The sequence below is a fragment of the Phalacrocorax carbo genome, chromosome 8 (genome assembly GCF_963921805.1).
Source record: "Phalacrocorax carbo chromosome 8, bPhaCar2.1, whole genome shotgun sequence".
Classification (NCBI taxonomy): Eukaryota; Metazoa; Chordata; class Aves; order Suliformes; family Phalacrocoracidae; genus Phalacrocorax; species Phalacrocorax carbo.
The window spans coordinates 5,466,221-5,488,189 of NC_087520.1; the positions used below are offsets into that span (position 1 = coordinate 5,466,221).

The following is a 21,969-nucleotide window of genomic DNA, read 5'->3' on the forward strand; positions in this document are numbered from 1 at the left end:
GATTGCTGTGCTGTCAGTTATTAATGAAAGTACTACTGAGCCATGGAGGCATTGTCACCGTATGTTATAACTACTGATGAACTCATGAAAAAAAAATGCAATATAAGCAATTTTAAAATGATTTATCATGCTCCCAGGCCTGATGTCATAGATCCATAGTGGGCCAAATTCACAGCAACTAATTCCAAAGTCAGTGGAACTCTTCCTACATCACCTCAGTGGAGAGATGTTTGCCCCATTAGGCTCCAGCCAAACCTGAGCTTCCCCTATCCAGATGGTATTCCTCTTGATGGACAGAAAGGGAGATGATTCCTTTTGTAACTGTGGTGACAGCTGTGGTGGGAAAGGAGGCGAGGGCTGAAGGTCTTCCTTCCGTTCCGGCATTATAACCATTAATTGTTTTCTTTCTTATTTTGAGCAGAGGCTTGTTCGTCAGCTGTTCCTGGTAAGTACACTGCGCATTTTTTGTTACACATCTTATAGGTTATTTACCCCAAGCTTAGATTGTCCCATCTCATCCAAGATAAAACAATAATGTTCAAAGGGGAGCCAGAAGACAGCATTCGCTGTCAGGCTAAGAGCTTTCAAGATCTTGGTTTTGACACAAGCACCTTAAAGGCCCCAGTTTATTTCACAACACAATGAAGAAGGTATTTTCCCTTTTACATGCAAAGAAGAGTACCCAATATGTTAAGGGAAAACACATCAACCATTCTGACCCATGATCTTTTCTGGGGTTTAAACTTGTGCAGGAGAAGACAGAATTTAGCAAAAAAAAAAAATTGTGCCTTGTTTCTCTAAAGTCACAGGAAGAAAGAGCCTTCCTTCACCTTTGCTCCTTCCAAACCCCTTGACTTCCTCTGCCCTTTACTGCTGCCAAACCCCATCACCCATAGCAGTCCTTCTGCAAGGACCAATTCCTACAAGTTAAGCATTTGGTTTTTATGGTACAACATCATGCCTGAATTTCTCATTTCAGAGGAAGTCTGCACCCTGATTATTACAGAAGCTTTTCCAGAAGACTCTGGAATATTTAAATGTGTTGCTGAAAATGAATTTGGATCTGCAGCATCCAGTGCACGTCTCTCCGTTTCCCCAGGTAAGCACATGGCTGCCTGAGCTGAGCCACAAGACAATTCACTGCTACTCAGCATTAGGCAGCATCACAGATATTTGCCAAGCTGAAGCCAGGCCCAAACACTTTTGCAGGCTCAAGAGAGGAGAAATGCCCCAAAAATCCAATCTCCTTAGATACTTCTGAAAGCTGGATTCGAGTTGTTCCATATTTCTGCTTTTGGCCCCTCTTCCTCCTGGGTCAAGGATGACAAGGTGGAGATGATGTTTTTCTCTCAGCGAGGAGTCTCAGACCTGAGCTTCACCCGTTCAGGGATCCAGCTTAGCCCAATACACTGGCTGTAATACCTTGTTTATTGTGACACATGACTTGTCTGGCTTGTGCTGAAAGCCATCTCCAAACAGAACAGCACCTTGCATGTTAAACAAAGCTCACCAGCCCTGGTGAGAAGTTTGGTTTGGCTAATGTAGCTGTGAAGGTTTTGGTCTATGCAGACCCCAGGCAGGCTGAATTCTCATCCACCCTCACAGGCATACCAGTTTCCCTTCCTGTTACTGCATCATGCTGTACCGGTGAACCACCACTGCTTTCTACCTGACTTGTGGACAATTCTACTTCCAGGAGCAAAAGAGCTGGAAAGCTTTGCGGGTGCTGGCCACAGGCCAGCTGTGCAAGTCACCATGAAGAAACCCACCTTCCCCAGGAAGAGCCAAACAGGAGCCAAGGACCGAGACGCAGCTGGCCTGCCATCCTACAGCCCAGAGACCCCAGGGCTGGGCAGTCGAGCAGAAACCACAAACTTCAGCCAGATGAACTCCAAGAGTGAAGCTGAAGATTTTCATGGAGCTTATGAGAATTCACCTCAGGCTTCACCTCTGCGGTAAGACAAAGAGAAAAATCACATCCCTGGGTTAGTTTTACACAATACTTAGAGAATGAACTTTCTAGAGACCCTGGTAATACAACTGCAAAGCTCCCATGCCCAATGCACACTTGCAGTAACCCGAGCTGTTTGCCTAAATGACAATGGGAACGTGTAACACCAGGCTCAATTTGACAAAGTATGTAACTATCTAAAGGCCCAGGTAAATGCCTAATGGCATTTTCAGAAATGCCTATCTATAAGTAACTTTAAAAGCATCACCCCAGATAATTAATCTCTAGAAGACCTTTGGCTCCACAGTGGAGCATGAAGCAAAGATCACAGCACTTGGGAAATTTCAAGGTATAGTTCTGTTGCCACCACCTTCCGCTGTAACCTTGACCAAGTGGCACCACCTCACGTTTCTGTTTCCCATTCTGTAAGACAGCAATAGAACGTGAAATCCTGTAAGTGCGGTGCAGATTGTACCTGCAAACCACTCTGTGGAGGAAAAGTACTGAACCAGTGACCCACTGGACAGAATGAAAACTGCCCCACGCCATGGTAGGGACACTCCTTGCCCAGGAAGTGAAGGTTTCCCCCCAAGAATAACATGTTCCCTCTTAAAACAAGGCTTGATCCAATTTCTGTCCCAAATGCAGCTCTCAAGCAGCTTTGTACTTATTGCATTATTAGTTATTCTGTTTAATTGTTCCAGAGAAACAAAACAAGTTAGAACGCACAACTTAGCAATTCCATCCCAGATTTTTGCAGTGTTTCTCAGGAGTTTATAGGCATAACGAAGACCTCAAATGGTGACAGTTAAAAGGTCCAAGCCCAGCACTAAGAGGTGTTTCCTCAGTCCTGTTTGCAAAGAAGAGAGCTACGAGGCAGATGTGTGCCTCCGCCCTCAGCTGAATGCCAGCATTACGTTCCAGCGATACTGTTACATCGTGTGTAAATGCCTGTCCACGGCAGAAAGCATTCTCTGTGTTATAGATTATTTTTGGCTGTACTCAACCACTTTAACTAAACTGGTTATTTTAACAATTCTGACCGTCCTCCTCCATGACCTACAGCAGAGATCATATTTCGATATAGTTTTCTCCATTGCAGGAATTTTTTTTACGAAATCACTGAGTTAAACGGGTTTGCTTCGATAACCTGCAGATCGCTGAGAGAAGGCTCTCAGTTGAGCTCCAAGCCTCTCCATGAAATCCAGGCTTGCTCCAGGGAAATCAGCTGGGACCCCAAGCTGACCCCACTGCAGAATCAAAACCCTGGCTGAAGCCAGCTTGCATGCACTTCAGCAGACTGCAGCACCTCAAAGCTGCAGAGGGCTTTCCTGCAGCCTGTGATGAAGCTGTGCATGTGCTGTCCTTGTCTCCAAACATCACAAGAGAAGCAGGTGAAATGCAGCACCATATTCAAGTAAACTCAGGCTTTACTCCAGGACCAAACACCTAGAGATAAGGCTGAGTTTGCTTGGGAGTATCTAACACAGACCAACATTGCATTGCTTGTCACCTTTGCCTGATGATTGTTTTAAACAAGAGCAGACTGTTCTTCTGAGCAAAAATTAAAGCCTTCTATAAAATCTCTGGCATAATTAGAAGGAATTATGGAAGGAATGGGGGCAGTAGGAGACATTTGCTAGCTGTCCTTTTAGAACAGGACTAGTCTTCCAACCTCTCTCCAGACTTCTCAAGGGCAGCAGGAAGCCTGTATTTTGGCATTTCTAACAAGAAACCTGTGGGGAAGCTCTTTTAGATCTTTAGGTACTGCTTAGGATGACTACTTGTAAAGTTTATTGCTTGCAGCAGTACCAGTGAGCTGCAGTTGCATTTTTATACTTAAAGTTCTGCTTAGTTTGAAATGTAGTACCTGATGTCCTGCATGAAGGGATATAACATACCACCAATATCAGCTATGTAATAGCTTTTAAAAATTTGGGTTATATAAAACATTAACTGGTGTAAAGAGTTGCAGAGTGTTTTTGATTGACAGCAATGCTAAACCACATTTTGGAAGGCATTTACACGTCTCAAGATATGGAGAAAAATCTATTAAAATTTCTAGATACACCCATCTATAAGCACTGAAATGACTTTAAAGCCCATGGTCTTATTGCCATGTGCTTTGAAACATCATTATGAACGGGACTCAGCATTGTAAATGTTGCTGTTACCTCAAGCTAAGCAATCTCCTCTCTAATGACTAGCTGTACAATAACTGTCTTGTTAGACAGATTTAGCCATATAACTCTCATGTAGCATATGTGGTTGCAACTGTATTACCAAAGACAAAAAGAAATACTGACAGTGATGACAGAACAAAGCTATTACTGGGAATAATTATAAAATTAATGAAGTCCTTGTACTCATACTTCTCCAAATTATTGCTTAGCAACAGCCATTCTATAAAAGCTAGAAAATGCCATTCTAGAAGACTGTCACTACCAGCCACTCCTTTCTGAGCCCTTTATATCTGCAGCTTACAGTGTCTTCCTCAACAGCCTCAAAGAAGCAGAACAAAATCTATACTGGTTATTAACTTTAATAAAGGAACTTAACCCAAGCAAAAGAAGAGGCTTCAGGCACTAAGTATACTGCCAGGTCTTTTAGGTAGCTTTTAAGATTCCTTAGTAAATAAGCAAGAGATTCTTAACTATTTTCTCGGCATTTGTTGCTATATGACTCAAGCAACTAGGAGAATCCAATCAGACGCAGTGTGTCACTATTCATAGAAAGTAAACTGAAGCAGTACAGAAAAGCTCGTCTCTAACACCTCGCAGTGCTGATCAGAGCACTATTGAGTTACCCCAGCTCAGGCTAGAGATTTAGTTTTTTTCCTACCTTCAGGATCTCACATTTTGCTGTTCCTTCTCTTTCACACAAGTCATCCCAGTGGTATCCAGCCTTTTAAGTGCACAAAGCTGTCCTTAAATTGATGCCTTGCAGCCAACTTCAGTTCTGAAGCAAGCATACTGCACCCTCATTGAAGTCGATGGGAAGCCAGGGAGCCTGTCTGAGCACACAGAGTCTGACCTTTAACGTGCTCACAGCTTCCTACAGGGCAAATGATCATGCTACAGTTACCTTTTTTTAAGTACTCATCTCTCTCCGTGCAAACTACAGTTTTGGGTTTTTTTAAACTTAAAGAGCAAATAACCTCTCCAACAACCAGGGGGACACTTCCTCCTTAATCACTTTCATCACAAGGAATTTAAATAAATTAGCACTCAATTAACACCACTACATGGATTCAGTTCACAAACCATGGGCTAATGTTAAAATACAAACACTAAATGTCGATTAACTCTTGAATATCGCTGTGCTGAGAGACTCACAGGCACAGTGAAGGGAGAGAAGCAGCAAATGAAGGACCACAGGCAGCCCAAGCTGCAGTATTTATGGGGCTGGGGTGTCTTAAACGATAGCATGTATGCTAGGCAAGAGATGCCAAAGTATAATGAAGATACTTAACACACTATAATGTTAATTTAAGATGTAATTATATATTGAAGCTTTCAGTTACAGGGATACAGCTGTAATAGCACACGCAAACAGCAAAACACCATCAGGCAATATTTTATCATCAAGTATATTTTGTGTTATTCCATTCCCAACTCTTCAGACATATCCCTGAGAAATGCCACTGCTCTTCACTAAGCTCCATACCATAGCAAAGGTGTGGGGATGGGGGCACAGCAGCGTCAGGTATCAATGGAGGGCTCGGTCGGGGGGGGGGGCTGCTGGGCTTTATTTTTTATCAATTTAAAATATTGTAAATTTAAATTTTGTAAACTTAAACAACATTTATGTCTGGCTGTCAAATCTTTGTTGCCTTTAAGTACACAGCCTTAAAAGCAGTACCAGAGTGGTATCGCTACAGAGGCACTTAGCTACAGCCAATTAGTAAATGAATTAAAAAAGGAATTGCATTGAGATAACAAAGTGGGATTTAGGGACGTTTAAGCATATTGCAGCAGTCCTTCCTCACTGCTCCCTGATAGCTGTTATGGGTAAAAAAACCCCATCCTTTTCTGTTTGATAGCTGTCGACTTCTTCAATTCTTCCCCTTCTCCTGCTGAGTGCAGGGACGTACCTGGGAGCGGGGGGAGGCAAGGGACAGTGCTGAGCCCCGGGGGGTGGGGAGAGCCGGCAGCCCCCTGCCCACTGCTTCCCTCCGCAGCCCAGCTGGAGGCAGACAGTGCTCCTGGGGCCAGGGATGGGTGGATGGACGGGCAGACAGACCCAGCTGAGGATGGATGGATGGATGGATGGACAGACCCAGCTAGAAGCAGTGCCAGGTCCTGGCTGCCAGCAGGATCAGTCCCTCCTGGGGTCAGCAGGGACCAGCAGCCCCACAGGCAGCTCCCACCACTGCCCACCAGGGTGATTTGCTGACCATGGGCACCTGCCCAAAACCCAGGCTCCAGCCCTTAAATGAAGCATCCCTGGAAGGCCAGGACTAGTGGAGACTCTTATTCTGACAGTAGTGCAGGCAGGAGGACAGGCAGGTCCTGCCGTGTCATCTGCTGGCAGCACATTAAAGTCTCTGGGCTTATAATGCTACACAGAGGGCTACTATGACAGTCCAGGTCAGTGAATGACGGTCCCTGCCCAAAATACTGGTTAAAGCCCAGGTGACAACTTCTAGGCTATAGGTAAGGTGCTGCTTTGGGGGTTGTTTGTTTTTTTTTTTTCCCCATGTCACTTTTTAATTTGAAGCTGGTTAGGGAGCTGGCGTGAGAAATTGCAATGTACTGGGTATTGCTGGGATGAAAATGTACCTTGAAGGTGTGCTGGTGGCAAAGGCAATGTGGGAGGCATCAGAGGAGAGAAAAAAAAGGAATGATTGTTTTAGAAAGCAAAGCGTTTCTATCACTACTTATTGTTTTTGTCTTTTAAAGTCAAAAGTCTCTTTAGATTTTTTTTTTTCTTTCCCACTGAAATCAAGGTGGAATGATTTGTGCAAAACGTAACTTATCCATTGCTGTGACAAGTGGATCTGTGCATCGTATCTTGTTTAAGTGTAGTATTCTAGAAAACAAAGTAAATGCTGGTACATAGCCTGTAGGCAAAATGAATTAATCTGTATACCTGCAGCGATACAAAAATGGTATAAAATCAAGAATCAACAGGGTTTCTACACCAGTGAATGAGAACATAGTGTGGATGTGCTCCAAAACATTGAGCCAGCTTCAAATTCCAAGAGCACGACAAGGAGAAAGTTAGAGAATTTTTACTAGAAACCCTCTGTTTACCTACAGTTAATTTACAACTAATATTGATAATTACCTTTAAGAAATGAAAGATTTTAATCTTTAAAATGACAGCGATGTCTTCAGTTGATCTCCCCCCACGGGAATTTATGACCTCGTGGAGCCCTTCTTCGGGCTCTCCGATGAGAGGAATACAATACACTGGGTATATATAGCAGTGAAACAGCTGATCTCAGTGGGGCAAGATTACAATTTTTTCCAGCACATGTAACTGTGTGGATTTATATTCTCATTTTTTATTAGTAGCTTTATGTTTATTTTGGGGGGGTTATTTATTTATCCTGGAGCTGGGTTGTTTGTCAGTTTTGACAAACTTGGTCAGTTTGCTCTAATTAAACTTTCCTTTTTTGTAAATTGATGGAAAGCCCATGTTTAGATATCAAGGACCTGGAAAATAAATGCAGGACCTCTGAGCAGCTTGGTTTGTCCTACTTTATCCTGCAGCTATGTCATTCGGGCAATTAGGAGCCCTAACAGAAAATCTTGGGAAATCAATCAGAGAAGCACAGTCCTTGGCATTCCAATCCCAAATCTCAACAGGATATAAAATGGTCTGAATTAAAAAAACCATTAGAGAAGAAATCAGGATACTTGGTTTCAAAGGTTTAGTTATAGGCTTAAAAGAAAGTGGAACCTGTTTCATGCTTCCCTATGGCGTAAGGAATTTCTTGGCACTAAGAGCCAATTCTCCAAGTAATAGTACGTTTAGTATTTTGACAGGGGCACAAAACTGAAGGATCAAAGATCTTTAGTTAAGATGATATGTGGCAAATTACCTTGCTTAGCAGTAGTATCTATGGTTATCTGTAGACTTAGGCAGGTGGTAGGTTGTCTCAATAAAGAGCAATTGCTCGCTCTTAGACTTTACTAGGCTTCTGCAGATAAGATAGCCATGGTGAGCACTGCACATGAGTCAGAGTGCACAACTTGTTATTGTAATCTGAAATGTTCATACAGTTCTGGAATAGTTCTAATCAATCCTAATTCTCTTTATTTTAAGCTCAAGCTTTAACTGTCAGTTGCCTGAACTTCATACTCTTTGGCTTGCTAATGACTGCTCACGACACAGTATTTTTGTGATTCAAACGGTGATGTACAATTTATTTTATCTGTATTGTCTTCCTTAAGGGAAAATCCACACCAAGAAAGCCTCTATTCTGCAAGGCAAGGGTTCCATACTATCCAGGAACCCAGCCAAGAAAGCTTTTGTGGCCTACCACCTAGTTTTTACCAGCCACCTATCCAAAGCCAATTATCACCAACAAAAACCCAAGACAGCCGTGAAACCTCTCCTATGAGTGTCCCTAATTTCCCATCCGTTTCCTCTATGTGCCAACCAACCATGTTTAACTACGAACGTCCAAAACACTTTATCCAGTCTAAGAATGCGTGTCAAGGGCAACAGCAGCCTCCAGGACCCACAGCCTCTACCGAGTCAAGCAGACAAATCAAACAGTCTTCCATCCTAATACAGCCTCGTAACCCAAGTGGGCAGAAATTCTCTTCCTCGTCATCGCTGAGCTCTTCAATCACGCTCTCCTCGCCTTCCTGTAGTGCCCCTAAGGAATCCACATATCCCGTCACACCTGCATCTGCGCAGTCTCCTGCTAGCTCATCATCCGGGCAACGGCTTATATCCATGCCTAACCAACCCCCCGCAGCATTCCTGTGCTCAGTGCTACCCTCGCAGCCCAACTATAACAGCCAAACTCCTTCTCCTATGGAACCTCAGTAAGTATATACAGGCTTCTAACCTCCCCTTGCTTTCCTCTGGCCTGGCCTCGCCCGTGCACTGACCATCCCAAACCCAACCATCCGGTGAAACGCCAGCTCGGCCGAAGCCAATGGTACAGCTCCCATTGACTTCTGATGTTTGAGGCAGGACTTTGCATGAATCGGGTTAGGAGGCTGAGCGCTTGCCCTTGGTGTCTGTGTGGGAGAGATGGGTATCCACCAGGAATTAGACTGCACAGAAGTCATGTCACAGGCTGCTGTGCAGGTTTTCCTGGGGTGGGTTGAACAGGTTAGTTTGATTTGATGGCAATATCTCATTTAAGGGTATCCAGAACAGAAGAGGGACACCCATCTCAAATGAATTTTGCCCAACATGGCTTATGAATGGGGCCAGGGAGGAAGGCAGCAATATTTCCCACATATAAACAACTTTAAGATTCCTCATAAGTCTCAGCAATATTTTGAGGTGCCACATCATGATGGGACCCTACTCTCACCTACCACAGGGTTTTCATTAACTATTCATGCCAACAGAAAGGCAGCCACTTGTAAATTTTACCCCTTCAGACCAAAGACCAAATTCTTTCCTGAATATGTATTATATCATTTTGCCTTTGGGCTGCAATCCAAATATCTCCCAAGGTCAGTGAGATCTCAAAGGGAGGTGGGTCTTGCCTTCTCACCAACTTGTATTCCTGCCAATATTAGCTGGAGGTCCTGGGGAAAGTCAATGTAGAATATGCAACAAACGCTCAGCCGAGGATATTGGAAAGGTTATAGGGGCAGGGGGGTCCTGCTGGCTTGGATATAAATTCAGGTTTAAGTGTCAGTTTGTATCCAGGAAATCTGAATGGTTCTGGGGATTTTTTGAATCAGAGCACAGTGGGAAGTAGAAAGGTAAGACGGAGTGGGCTAGCTGGGGCACTCAGGAGTGTTTCTTGAAAGTACTGCAGGAGGGGGGGGGGCGTTAGGTATGCATCTGGAGTAACGGCTTGGGTTTGTGTATGTAGTGGGCTTGTTTGTTTTCATAGCAAAGGGCTTTGGTGCCTCACTATGCTTTTCATATAAGCTGCTCTTAAATGCAAGATCTTGTGAGTTGAGGAATTATTTTCCTAATCATCCCTCAAATGGGCAAATGGGGACATGAGACACATTAATCTGTTGGGCAAATTATTAAAGTTTTTGTTATAACTTGGGCAAGTTATTAAGTCCAAGCAGTGCTGGGAATACGTACCAGAATTATAACACTTCTACCCTATTCTAATCAGCGGAACAAATTCCCAAGCGATGGGGGAAGAGGATTTTGAATAGAAATAATTGCTGAACACCACTACAGCATACAAGGCCCCACAGCATGTAACAAACTGGGCTAGATCCTATCGCCACAGGGTGCTGTGACCTCTAGTAGACCTTTGCAACCATTTTGAGGGATGCTCCTGTTTCCCTAGCACCTTTCAGAATCAAGTCTACTATCTAACTCCAAACCTTGATTATGTCTCTTGACTGGATTACAGGATCAGGCTATGTCAGGGGTTGCAGTAAGGGCTCCTAAAGACCCAGCCTAGCTTGGAGTAAGCTTGGCTATTGAACATCTGGACAGAAATGCTATATGAAGTAACTTTCTTGGTCCAAGAAGAAAAGGACAACTAATAAGCAATTTACTCATGCCTAATCAATTAGTTTGTGACCTTGCTGTGGATTTGCAGCACCCAGGGCCTTTTTAACAATTGAAATTGTAGAGGAATGCAGTTTTTGAAGGAGAACTTGCTCGCATTGCTCAGTGGAGTTAGCGGCTCCCTCAAAACACTGCTAGCCTTACTGCGCACACCTGAGTCAGGGCAGAGGCCATTGCAGGATGTAGGATGCTGAACAGCAACCCACAGCAAACTGCTGAGAGTGTTGTGGGAGGACATTCAATACTTGGCTAGATCATGATGCTTCCCCTTAAGTTTTGATACGTCACCTAGCCTATCTCTCTCTCTCAAATGAACAGGTTCATTTGAACCACAGTCTCTAGGTAGCAGATTTACATTTTTGTGTGTATTCTATGAAGCTGTAGCAAACAGTCAAGCAGGCCTACAAGAATAACTTTGTTTTCTCTTCCTGCATGAGTAGTTACTCACAACCAATGTATAACAAACAAGCTAGCATCAACTCTATGCAGAAGACATCAGACCAGGAAATTCGAGGAACAAAAGAGGCCCTCATTCAGGACTTGGAAAAGAAACTCCGATGCAAAGACAACCTTCTCCAGAATGGCAACCAGGTAAGGGAATATTGCTGATTACAGAACCAGTTTGCTCTGGCTCTTGGTAGTGCAAGAAGGGATGCAGAGACTAGTTCTAGTGCCCCTGAGGCTGGAGCCTCCAAACTGAGCCAAAACCAGAAGGAAATGCAGAAGCAACACTGCCCAAACACCTTTACTCAGAACCTCAGCAGGTCCCAGCAAGAGTTCTTTCAGCCATTTATGACCAGAATATTCATTCAGTGTGAGGTGGTTGAATTTCTGCATTAGAAATGTAAAAAAAATCTCTTCCAACTGTGACTCTATTTTTAATCATGGCTCAGGGCTGGTGTAGGTGTGGTTCTGCAAGATTTACATCAAACCTCTTTGTTTCCCAACATCCTCTTCACCGTTATTTTTGTTATTAGCATGCAAATAGCTGTACTGGTGGGCCAGGTTCAGCTCAGCCCTGAGAAGGCCCTTCCCAGTAGAGGAGCAGCGCATGGTTAGTGCATGGTGAAAACTGGCCTGGATGTATGGCAAGGGAGATGGCTACTGTAAGTCTGTCTGTAGGCATCTCCTGTGGCAACTGAATGTTGGCACCTCCTGTGACTTCAGTAAAGGATGCATTGACTTCTGAAGGCTGTCTGATGCAGTAAGATGGCTTTGAGCTGCTATTGCCTCTCCCCATTAACCTACCTTCTTGGCCAGCACACACCATTCAAGCTGTCTTTGAATTTGTGCAGTCAAATGAATAAGGCTAGGGTCGGAAGTAAGGTACATACACACAAGAGAAAGGCGCATACTTAGAGCTGTGGCACAAACTTAAACTCTCCTGCTGAACATCGCATCCACAGACAACTAGAAGCCCAGGGAGAATCCCTCAGTTCTCCAGATGCAATTTCACCCCGACTTTCAATGCTGGGGTTAATAAACCACCTCAAATCATTAGAAACTCTGAGAAGTACCAATATTTGAAAGCTCATTCTAGAGACCATCATCATATGTGGTAAACCTCTTTGATTTCTTTTTATATGAACACCAAATCAATGAAATTACATGACTTTTTATCACAAAGTCTGTTGCCTATAAGAAGGCCTCTGTCTCAGTACCTACTTATTCATTCTGCAGAGGGACAAAATGCAATCCCCTTTGCCAAGAAATCCAAATCTGGGAGAAAAATTTGCTTACCAGTAGGAAAGCATATTACAGCAAGCTAGAGCGAGCAGGTCTCTAAGGTGGGAACCTTCCTGCTGGCTGGAGGCAGACTGGTAAAAGCCCAGTGTTTATACTTTCCATCCTCTTTCCCCTGAAGTAGAAAGGAGTTTTTCCATTATTATAAGTAGGATCAGGTTTGTGCCACATAAATAATTTCAAATATTGAAGGGGAAAAAAAAAAAAGTTAGGTCAAATCTGACTTAATGTGTCCCTAACAGGACTGTTCTATCTGCTGTAAGAAAGATTGCCATTGTAAGCCAGCTTTTCTTCCCATAGGAAGCCAGGCTAAAAATAAGGCTTATGCAATCACCACTCTGTGTCCTCCTCCCCTTGTCCTCCAACAACATCTGAACCAACTGGCCAATCTCAGCCACACTTGATACAACTGTAACAACCTCAGGGATATTAAGCTCTTACAGGTTTGGCAAAAGGTCTCTCTCTCTTCTAAAGAAAAGTCCCATAAGCCTCTCCAAACCTTTATCTACCCGGGAATAGCCACATAGATGTCCTGCACGCAGTAGAAAGTCAGTCACAGCTTATCCTCACTTCACAAAATCCAAACCTAAGGTAAACTCTGTGGGAAGCAAAGTGTCAGGTGTTCTGGTGCTCAGGGGAGTAACATACTCAATCTCTTCTAAAGTAACCTAACTAATAGAGATTGGATTTAGCTCTGCTCTTATTTTTCCCTGTGTGCTGCATCCATATTGTCGGAACTTACTGTTACGTGACTGAAATGTGTTCTTGCCTCCTCTCAGGACAGCATACAACATTTCATAAGGCAGCTGCTGTGATGGCATAAGCTTCCCTTGTGCTTTCAGGCACACCGGTGCTCCTCTCTAGCTGTGTCTGCTTCTGGTGTAGCTCTTTCTTTTTTAGGAGTAGGGGACACTAGCACCCATCATGCCTTCAGCTACTGAAGTAAATCCACAGCTGAATGACTTGGGAAGTTTTCCCAGTGCAAACAGAAAGGTACCCTGGGACTTACTCTGGCTTCTGAAATAATGCCATCAGCTACCCATAAATAATCCCAGTGGAGAAAGAGGAGGAGTGGAAGGCCACAGATGGCATTAGAGAGGCTTTGATGAACAGGCAGTTTAATCTTTTATGCATTTCAGGGCTGTATATATTGAGGCTGACTTCAGTAGGCATCACGGACTCCAAACCCTCTGGAACAGACGTGGTGTTTCTATTCAGCTGCTGCTTTCATTGACAGCACCCTGAATTTGTAGCATATTAATGTGCTCTTAAAAGCTGATCTGAAATAGCAAATGGACTTCTGACTAGAATTCCTCTCCACTCTGCTTTAAGCGATTAACTTATGAAGAAAGAATGGCTCGCAGGCTGCTCGGACCAGTAAATGCTGCATCTGTGTTGGACGCACAAAGTGAAGACAGCATGCAGAATGCACAGGTAAATGGAGACCTGTCTCTAGAACAATGATTTCCTGGTGACTGTGCTGTGACCTGCTTGTACCTGAATAGGGCAGAGAGTCGAGGTTTTCTTGGTACCAGTGCAGGAGAGGGAAGGGGACAGCTCTCACTGGCAGAGCTCTGTATAGTAGGGATTTGGGGTGTTTTTCGGGGGGTGATGGTGGCAGAGGCAGGGAATTTAAGCACCATCCCCTTGCTGGGCCTGATCTGTAGGAATGACCTCTCCAGGGAGGAATTATAACAGCTGCTGCACAGCACATTACACCCTGCCTGTGACAGGCAGGGAGCAGAACAGTGAGGGATGCAGGTACCCACTCTCTAACAGCACGAGTTCAGACTTGGCCAGGTCAGCAAGATTTACACCTGTCACTGTTTGGAATAAGTGACATTGACTACAAGAGGTCAGGGCCTTGGTGTGGGATCAGTTAGGTTTTAGCCCTTCCAGGGGCCTGCAACCATTAAGAGAAGGCAAAGTAGTTATTTTAGAAGCCCACATACTAATAGACAAGAATCTATTGCTACTGGCATTTTCAAAAGGACTTTAGTTGGAGACTTGCATCATTCATTGGTTATTCAGGCTAGTTAAAAGCTCTCTTTAGCACTTCTGTGATCAAAGTTAGTGGAAATGTCTGTGATGTGGCACCGGGTATCGGTGCAGCCAAAGAAGACATGCCTCCTGCTGCATGGATGCAGAGAGGCAGCAGGCTGGCACGCACCTTTCAAAGTGCAGTCAGCGAAATTCTTCAGTCAAAGAGGCACTTAAGATCACAGCAAGGGAAGGATATAGAATCTCGGCTATTTCTTCCCAACAATCACCTGACAACAGCAGAAAAGAAGGGAACATTACGGGCTTCAGAGAGCAAGGGAAACCTCATTTTTTGCCGAGAACAAGGAAACATTCAGTCAAAACACGATGGCTGACAACTTTGCACGGTGTGGAAGTGTTGCATAAAAAGCAGCACTGGAAGGAGATGGAGATACTGGCTTATGTTTGGAAGATCTTATTCCCGTTGTTCAGTCTTATTTTTAAATATTGTAGTCACTGATTCATTCAGCCTCCTGATTCCTCAGGAACTTAACTACGCAGTCAGTCCATATAATGGAGCATTAGAATTATCATCAGCAATTTCGTCACTACAGCACTGTTTCACAAGAAAAGTAATAACTGTACAGAACTTTTGTAAATGAGCAGATACAAGCAACTGCCTTTGGACTCAGCACTGAGCTCAGTCCAGCAAAACCCTTTCTCATGTGATGCTCCCCCTGGACTGAAGACTGCTTCTGTGCTTGAAGTTTAAACCCAGGTTTAAACATTCCACAGGACTGGGATACAGAGCACAGAACCAAGCATGGTGATGGCTCAATGCAAACACCCCAGAAATTTCCATGCAGTGTTTTGTCTATCTGACTCCATTGCTAAAATGAGTTGCTGGTAATAAACTCTGCCTGTATTTTCCGAACATCCAAGTTCCTAGGAGGAATCAATCCTGGGTACTTTAGCAGATTTACTCATGTGATTGTGGAATTGTCAGCAAGCTTAGTTGGTGCTGTGATCTAGAAAGAAAAATATTTTCCAGCTCAGCATGTGTTCATTGCTATTGGTACCATATTTAAGTGGGCACAATACAGTGTTCTTGCCAGCAATTCCACTTCTATTCCTGCTATAGGGAAGGACAGTCCGTACTTAGCTCTCATTTTAGATACTGCCAGTAGTACTACTCCCCTCTAACAAAGGTTATTGGCTGGCCAAAAGCCTTGTGTGCCAAACAAAACTGCTGTACCTACCACCTGTGCAGAGTGACGAAAAGTTGTCCCATCCTATTAATAGTACTTGTCACTGTCATGGCAAAACCTGGGGTGAAAACAGAGCGTATTAGGTCCTGATGCAAGTTTCTTTACCTCTTGTCCCAATGACTTCTGAAGTATTCAGTTTGCTTTCAAGTCAGTATACTATCTGTTCAGTTTATAGATAAAACTTTCTAAGTTAACTCACCTCTCCTTCTTTCCAAGCACCAGAATGCAGAGAACATCAGGCTGCAGGTTCCTACAACACATGTAAGGTAATGCATAGATTTGTGCTGCGCTACTCTTCAAGACCTTATTTCAAATGTTTCTAGTCAATGTTAGTTTTAATTCACTACTTATCACTTTTCCTGAACTACTGAATTCATTCACTTCCTTTCAATCCAAACGCTGCCATTTGTGGATGGTTGATGATGCCTATGATCTTAATCCTGTCTAAGCATAACACTAAAGGTTTAAAGACTCCACATACCTAAGGCAAATATGCTTCATATTCTAGAATATATCTCTCTCATCAAAGCAAGGTCCGACAATGTAAATGACAAAACATAGCGTGATGAAACACAGCCTACATTGCTCTTGTACATTCTTTTGGATATTAGGCCAAAGATTAAGGTTTAATATGTTATGCTTCTGTGTTGAATTGAACAACTCGCTCAAGATAAGCAGTCAATCTAAATTCATGCCTTACAGCTGAAAAACAAACCAGAACTGTAGTGCTGGATTCCTAAACGTGATGAGGGACTCTAGCTGCAATTGATGCTTCAATGTCATTGGTGCTACAGTAACTTTTACACAATTCACTGTTTCTGTCCTCTTTTTAGGAGCAGACCATCCTCAAGAGGAGATGAACGTGGACATGACTCAATCCAGGAAAAGTTTTTTCAGCCACGTTTTACACAAGTGCCTGAAGATGTAATTATTGAGGAGGGGCGATTCTGCAGGCTCGACTTCAAAGTAATACCAGCCTTTCTCTTTCAGTACCATTAACTCTGTGGGGGGGCGTGGCATGAAGAGAGGTCTCTGAGCTGCAGTGTCTTTGCACTTTAATATGCCAGAGCACTAATAGCAGATGGTGCAGGGTCTCTCCAGGCAACACTAAAAAAAATTAATTATATATATAGATGTGCAAATGCTTCAGCATTTCCTCTTGGAAAATAAGTAGAATTAGCTGCATAAGAATACGTTAAAGCTAAATAGTGGTAAATCTGGACTACTGCAGAAGACCTTTTAGACCTCACTGAGAAGAATGACTATTAAGGCTCTGCTGAAAGAAGGCATTTAGAGAGGTGACCTCGTGCTTCGCACTAGGACTCCACTGACTTCAGTGGACACATGCTGGACACATTGTCTGGCAAGGCCTGTTTAGGACTAGCCTGGCTTTAATAAATCTTCTCTGAGGTAACTGTGCCCTTGCTGGAGCAGACAATCCAGCAAGGAAATGCCCTAATTACAAACAAACAAAACGCCAGAATGGCCTGAAGTTGCATGGCAATTGTACCAACCCTAGGGTAAAAAAAGGACCAAGGTCTTCCCCATGTGCAACTTTACTGCAAAGGCTGTTTGCTGACTGTGGTTTGGCTTGGTTTTTCCTAACGACTTCCAATCCATTTTTCTCAAGTAAACTATTGCCAGACGTTAGCATGACCTTTAGCCATTTTGCTGCAAATTGTTTAACTTCTGAATGTTGTGGACAACCTGGAGCATGCCTGCAGAACAGTTTATTTACATACATTATCAAAAGAGTGGATGTCAGCACTACTAGCTGTGGGATTAAAAGGCTGACATCCTCCTGGCTCTGTGAACCCACAATGAGTAGATCTGGCCTAATCCAAACTACCTCATAGGATGGGAAGAGCAGGGGTTTGCAGGAATAGCATCCACTGTCTTGTAGCTAAAGTGCATCTCTCCATGGCCCCTCATGACCCTTCCTCTCTGTACAGCACGGCATTAATATTCAAAACTAGGCAGGATTGTAAAATTTCGCAGTAGGATCATGATTTGATAATCTATTGGCATTAAACTCCCTATAGCATTGAAAGACTATCTTAAAGCTGTTTAACTCTTCACTGCTTTCTTCTCCTTCACAGGTTAGTGGGCTGCCGACTCCAGATGTGATGTGGTATCAGAATGGAAGGATGATTCATCAAGACCAGTTCCATAAAATGATTGTGTCAGAAAAGGGATTCCACTCATTTATTTTTGAAGCAGTCAAATCATCTGATGCAGGGACATATGAATGTGTGGCTGTCAACCGTGCAGGAGAAGCGTCTTTCACAGTAAAAGTGGAAGTAATTGGTAAGACCGAGAGCACTGATAATTACCTGGCCACACATAGAAAATCTCAGTAATCTATCTGTTTGGGACACAAAACAACTAAGAAGCAGAGGTAGATCTCCAGATATCCATGCTCAAACTATAACAAACACCTTGCCTTTTCCAAGACTATTTTAATACATACATCTAGGATGCAATATTTCTTCAAAGCACTTCTAGCAGGATATTTAGATATGGTGGGGTGTCCAGAATTTGGGAGTTATTAATCTCCCAGAATTGATAATATATGTTGATTGACTCTCCTCCTAAAGCGGATTATGACTACTACACCCTTATGCTAATGGGAATTGCCTGTAGGCTAAGAAGTTGCAATAAGGAACATGTGCCCTCCTGAATTTAGGATTCTGAAATCTTAAAAAAACAAGTCTGATATTAGCATTCAGTACTTACAGTAACTCCTCCTTATTTTTCCTCTTTAATTTAGCAAAAGAACATCACACACCTCCAACTTTCATCTTCAAGCCACAAAGCAAAAAGGTTTTTGAAGGAGATACAGCCAGACTTGAATGCCAGATCTCTGCTATCCCAACACCCCGGATTTACTGGAAAAGAAACAACGAAATGGTACAATATAATACAGACCGAATAAGGTATCCTACTAATGAGTTGGCCATTGGTGTGTTAGAAAACAATAACCAGTATTTATTAAGTCAGTTTTGACTTGGCTGGTTTCTAAGAGCAGCAAGCTGGAAAGCTAGATCTGCCCCTCATTTATGGCACATGGTGAACAGGCCCATGTGCTGGACAGGCACAATGCTCGGAGTCTTGTTTTGAGGGCACAGAGAGAAAACTGACCAGATGTCACTTTGAATTCCAGCAGCAGTTACAAGGCCTACGGCAAAGCACAGCTTTAGGACTGAAACCTGCAATGCATCCATCATGGTCTGAGGCTGTGGGGCTCAGAAGGGCCTTGATGCCACCTGAATGGTATCACGATGTGAATCACTGGTGGCTCCTAACACAAATGCAGTGTTTATGTCTAAATAGTTTGCAGTGCCCTGTAAGAATTGTTCTAGGGCTTTTTGCTTCTCAGCACGTAGACTGACTCTCTGATTTCAATGTCTTCATTCCTTCCCACTCCAAGCACTCACACATAAATACCTTAATTTTTCAGCTTGCTACATGACAATACTGGAAGGATTTGCCTCCTGATTCATAATGCAAACAAGAAAGATGCTGGTTGGTATACCGTATCTGCTGTCAACGGAGCAGGTGTGGCCACATGCCATGCCAGGCTGGAGGTTGCAAGTAAGTACCACATCACAGTGCCACAACCACAACTGAAACTGCCCCTGGCACTTGTATTCAGAACAGACCACCCCCAGGATTAAATGATGGAATCATTTAGGTTGGAAAAGACCTTTAAGATCATTGAGTTCAACTGCAAGCCTAACACTGCCATTAACTTAATAAAGCTTGGACTGCTGGGAGGATTTCTTTCCCAAAATACTGAAAATAGAAAGTAACTATCTCAGGAAAAACTCATATTTGTTTAGTGCCAAGACACTGTGTGATGTGTCCTTTGCATATACTCTGCATCTGCTGTCTGTGCTGTTTAAAGATTACAACTTGACTGATACCAAGAAGGTGAATATACTCCTTTCCATAAGCCTCTGAGATGGGGCTTGTCTGTTAAATTCTTCCTAAAAGGCTCCTTACAAAGGGGCTCCATGAAACATCATGTTGCAAATAAAAAGGAAATGTGTTGCTCTACCACGGGTCTTCCCACAGTCTGGGAAGACACTGAAAGAGGCTTTCTTTTTCCTCTCTTCCAGCACATGCAAACAAGCCGCTTCCAGCCCCCAAGCAGTTACGGGTTCGACCAACTTTTAGCAAGTATTTGGCACTTAATGGAAGAGGACTGGATGTGAAACAAGCTTTCTCACCAGAAGGAGAGTTTCAGCGTTTGGCTGAGCAGTCTGGACTGTATGAAAGTGATGAACTTTAACTGGAAATGAAGAGGAAAACTTGCACCTGTAAGAGACAATTACAATATAGATGCAGTTAACTGGTGATTGCTCTAATTAGCAAAATACCTATCTACATATTTTTACTTTGACTCTTGCACATTCAGCTGTTCCCATTTTACCATGTTAGGTTTTATTTATATGGGTTGGTAAATATAACCATTTACTGAGTATCGTATTTTAACTATAAGGCCTAAGAAAGTAGGCTAATTAGTTTTCACAAGTGTGGGTGGTTTTAGTTCCACCTGTGCTTGGTTACATGCTAAAGTAGATTGGTTTGTACTGCTTCTCTAATATCACTCTTGATGATAATATCAGCAGTCTGTACTGTCTGAATACTAAAACCAAATAGACTAGAGTGTTTTTATGAGAATAAATTAGAGGCAAATAAAATTTTAAATATCTAACACTGGCTGTGACTCTTCCTTGATCTGTTAAAACCAGCTATGGATATCTGGTATCAGCTGCAGCCTGGCAAAGATGGATCCTTGCCCTACTAAGTCTGCCACTGGTGCCCTCCCTTTCCTGCCCTCCCCATTACTTGTCTTCTGATAGCTAGAAACTATTTAGCATAAACTAGATGCTGAGACTCCCTTAATGCTAAAATACATCAGTGAATATTTTTTCTGCTTGCATACTTGACCCAGAAGCTGCACTGTATAATATGAAGCGTTAAGGCTCCCACCTTTTCCCCTTCTTACTCTTAATCAAGGATTGGCTGTGACTTATCTGATTGTCAATTCTCAACAAGCTGTTGAGTTGAATCATCCAAACAGTCTGCATGCTGCTATTCACAGCCACCTTGCTCAAAATAATAATAAACATCACAAAACCTGATTTTGCCAAGCTCCAACAAGCCTAGTCTCTGAAGATTTTTTCCAATTGCAGTTGCTACAGGAAAATTTGTGAGGCTGGGACTAGTCTGAGCTCCTCTCAGGGGGTGCGCAGTAACACTGCCACTAGTCAGCAAACCCCATAAGCATCTTCCAGAATGGAAAAATATGAGGTCTTGGCTTCACGCCACAGTGCTGTATCATTAAATAAAACCTCCAAATCTGAACTGCACAGCACTGACTATTAAACTCCTAACAAAATCCTGCAGCTCTACCATCATGCTTCTCCTCTGGGCTGCCTGAGCAATGAAATACGCTAAAGTAATCTCCCCCTGCTGCACTTTTTGGGGGTTTGAGCTGATCGAATGCAGACTGATACCCAGTACGCCCATAGGCTTCTTTTGAACGTAAAGGCACCACAATGCTTGGGTGAGAGTGCGTTATCAGGGCTGAGCAGCAGCACCAAGCCTGGCACAGGCGCATCCGAAGTTGTCCTAATGCCTCAGAGACCCAGCAGCACCTGAGCTTGCAGCATTTGCATTAATAGACATTTAAATGAACATGAGCCAGCAGTGTGTGCCCAGGTGGCCAAGGCAGCCAACAGCATCCTGGCTTGTATCAGGGATAGTGTGGCCAGCAGGAGCAGGGCAGTGATCATGTCCCTGTGCTCGGCACTGGGGAGGCCGCACCTCAGTTTTGGGCCCCTCAGGACAAGAGGGACATTGGGGTGCTGAAGCGTATCCAGAGAAGGGCAACAGAGAACAAGTGTGCTGGGGAGCGGCTGAGGGAGCTGGAGGGGTTTAGCCTGGAGAAGAGGAGGCTGAGGGGAGCCCTTCTCGCTCTCTGCAGCTGCCTGAGAGGGGCTGGCGTGAGGGGGGGGGTTGGTCTCTTCTCCCAAGTTACTAGTGACAGGACGAGAGGAAATGGCCTCAAGCTGCATCAGGGGAGGTTTAGGTTGGATATTAGGAAAAATGTCTTTACTAAAAGAGTGGTCAGGCATTGGAAGAGGCTGCCAGAGAGGTGGGGGAGTCACCGTCCCTGGGGGGGGTTCAAAAAAACATGCAGACGTGGCACTTCAGGGCATGGTTTAGGAGGGTTGGGTTGACAGTTGGACCTGATGATCTTTTCCAACCTCTATGCTTCTATGATAGCCTATGCTCCCGGCCGCTCTTCACAGCAGGGAGCGGATTTCCTAATTG

General features: G+C 43.7%; 1 protein-coding gene across 3 annotated transcripts in view; it reads left to right on the forward strand.

Moving 5' to 3' along the window:
• The window catches only part of MYOT (myotilin), a 34,900-nt gene extending 14,562 nt beyond the window's left edge, over window positions 1–20,338 (forward strand). The window contains exons 5-16 of one of the 3 annotated variants that reach the window (XM_009500396.2): window positions 422–445; window positions 980–1,099; window positions 1,697–1,955; window positions 8,353–8,955; window positions 11,074–11,224; window positions 13,709–13,810; window positions 15,841–15,890; window positions 16,458–16,590; window positions 17,724–17,931; window positions 18,395–18,560; window positions 19,085–19,218; window positions 19,746–20,338. In XM_009500396.2, the coding sequence (XP_009498691.2) occupies window positions 422–445; window positions 980–1,099; window positions 1,697–1,955; window positions 8,353–8,955; window positions 11,074–11,224; window positions 13,709–13,810; window positions 15,841–15,890; window positions 16,458–16,590; window positions 17,724–17,931; window positions 18,395–18,560; window positions 19,085–19,218; window positions 19,746–19,918 (2,123 nt within the window). In that variant the 3' untranslated portion in view covers window positions 19,919–20,338. Of the gene's footprint in view, window positions 1–421; window positions 446–979; window positions 1,100–1,696; window positions 1,956–8,352; window positions 8,956–11,070; window positions 11,225–13,708; window positions 13,811–15,840; window positions 15,891–16,457; window positions 16,591–17,723; window positions 17,932–18,394; window positions 18,561–19,084; window positions 19,219–19,745 lie in introns of all 3 variants that reach the window. The other 2 variants (XM_064458370.1, XM_064458371.1) reach the window with 2 other exon arrangements.
• Window positions 20,339–21,969: the final 1,631 nt, after the last annotated feature.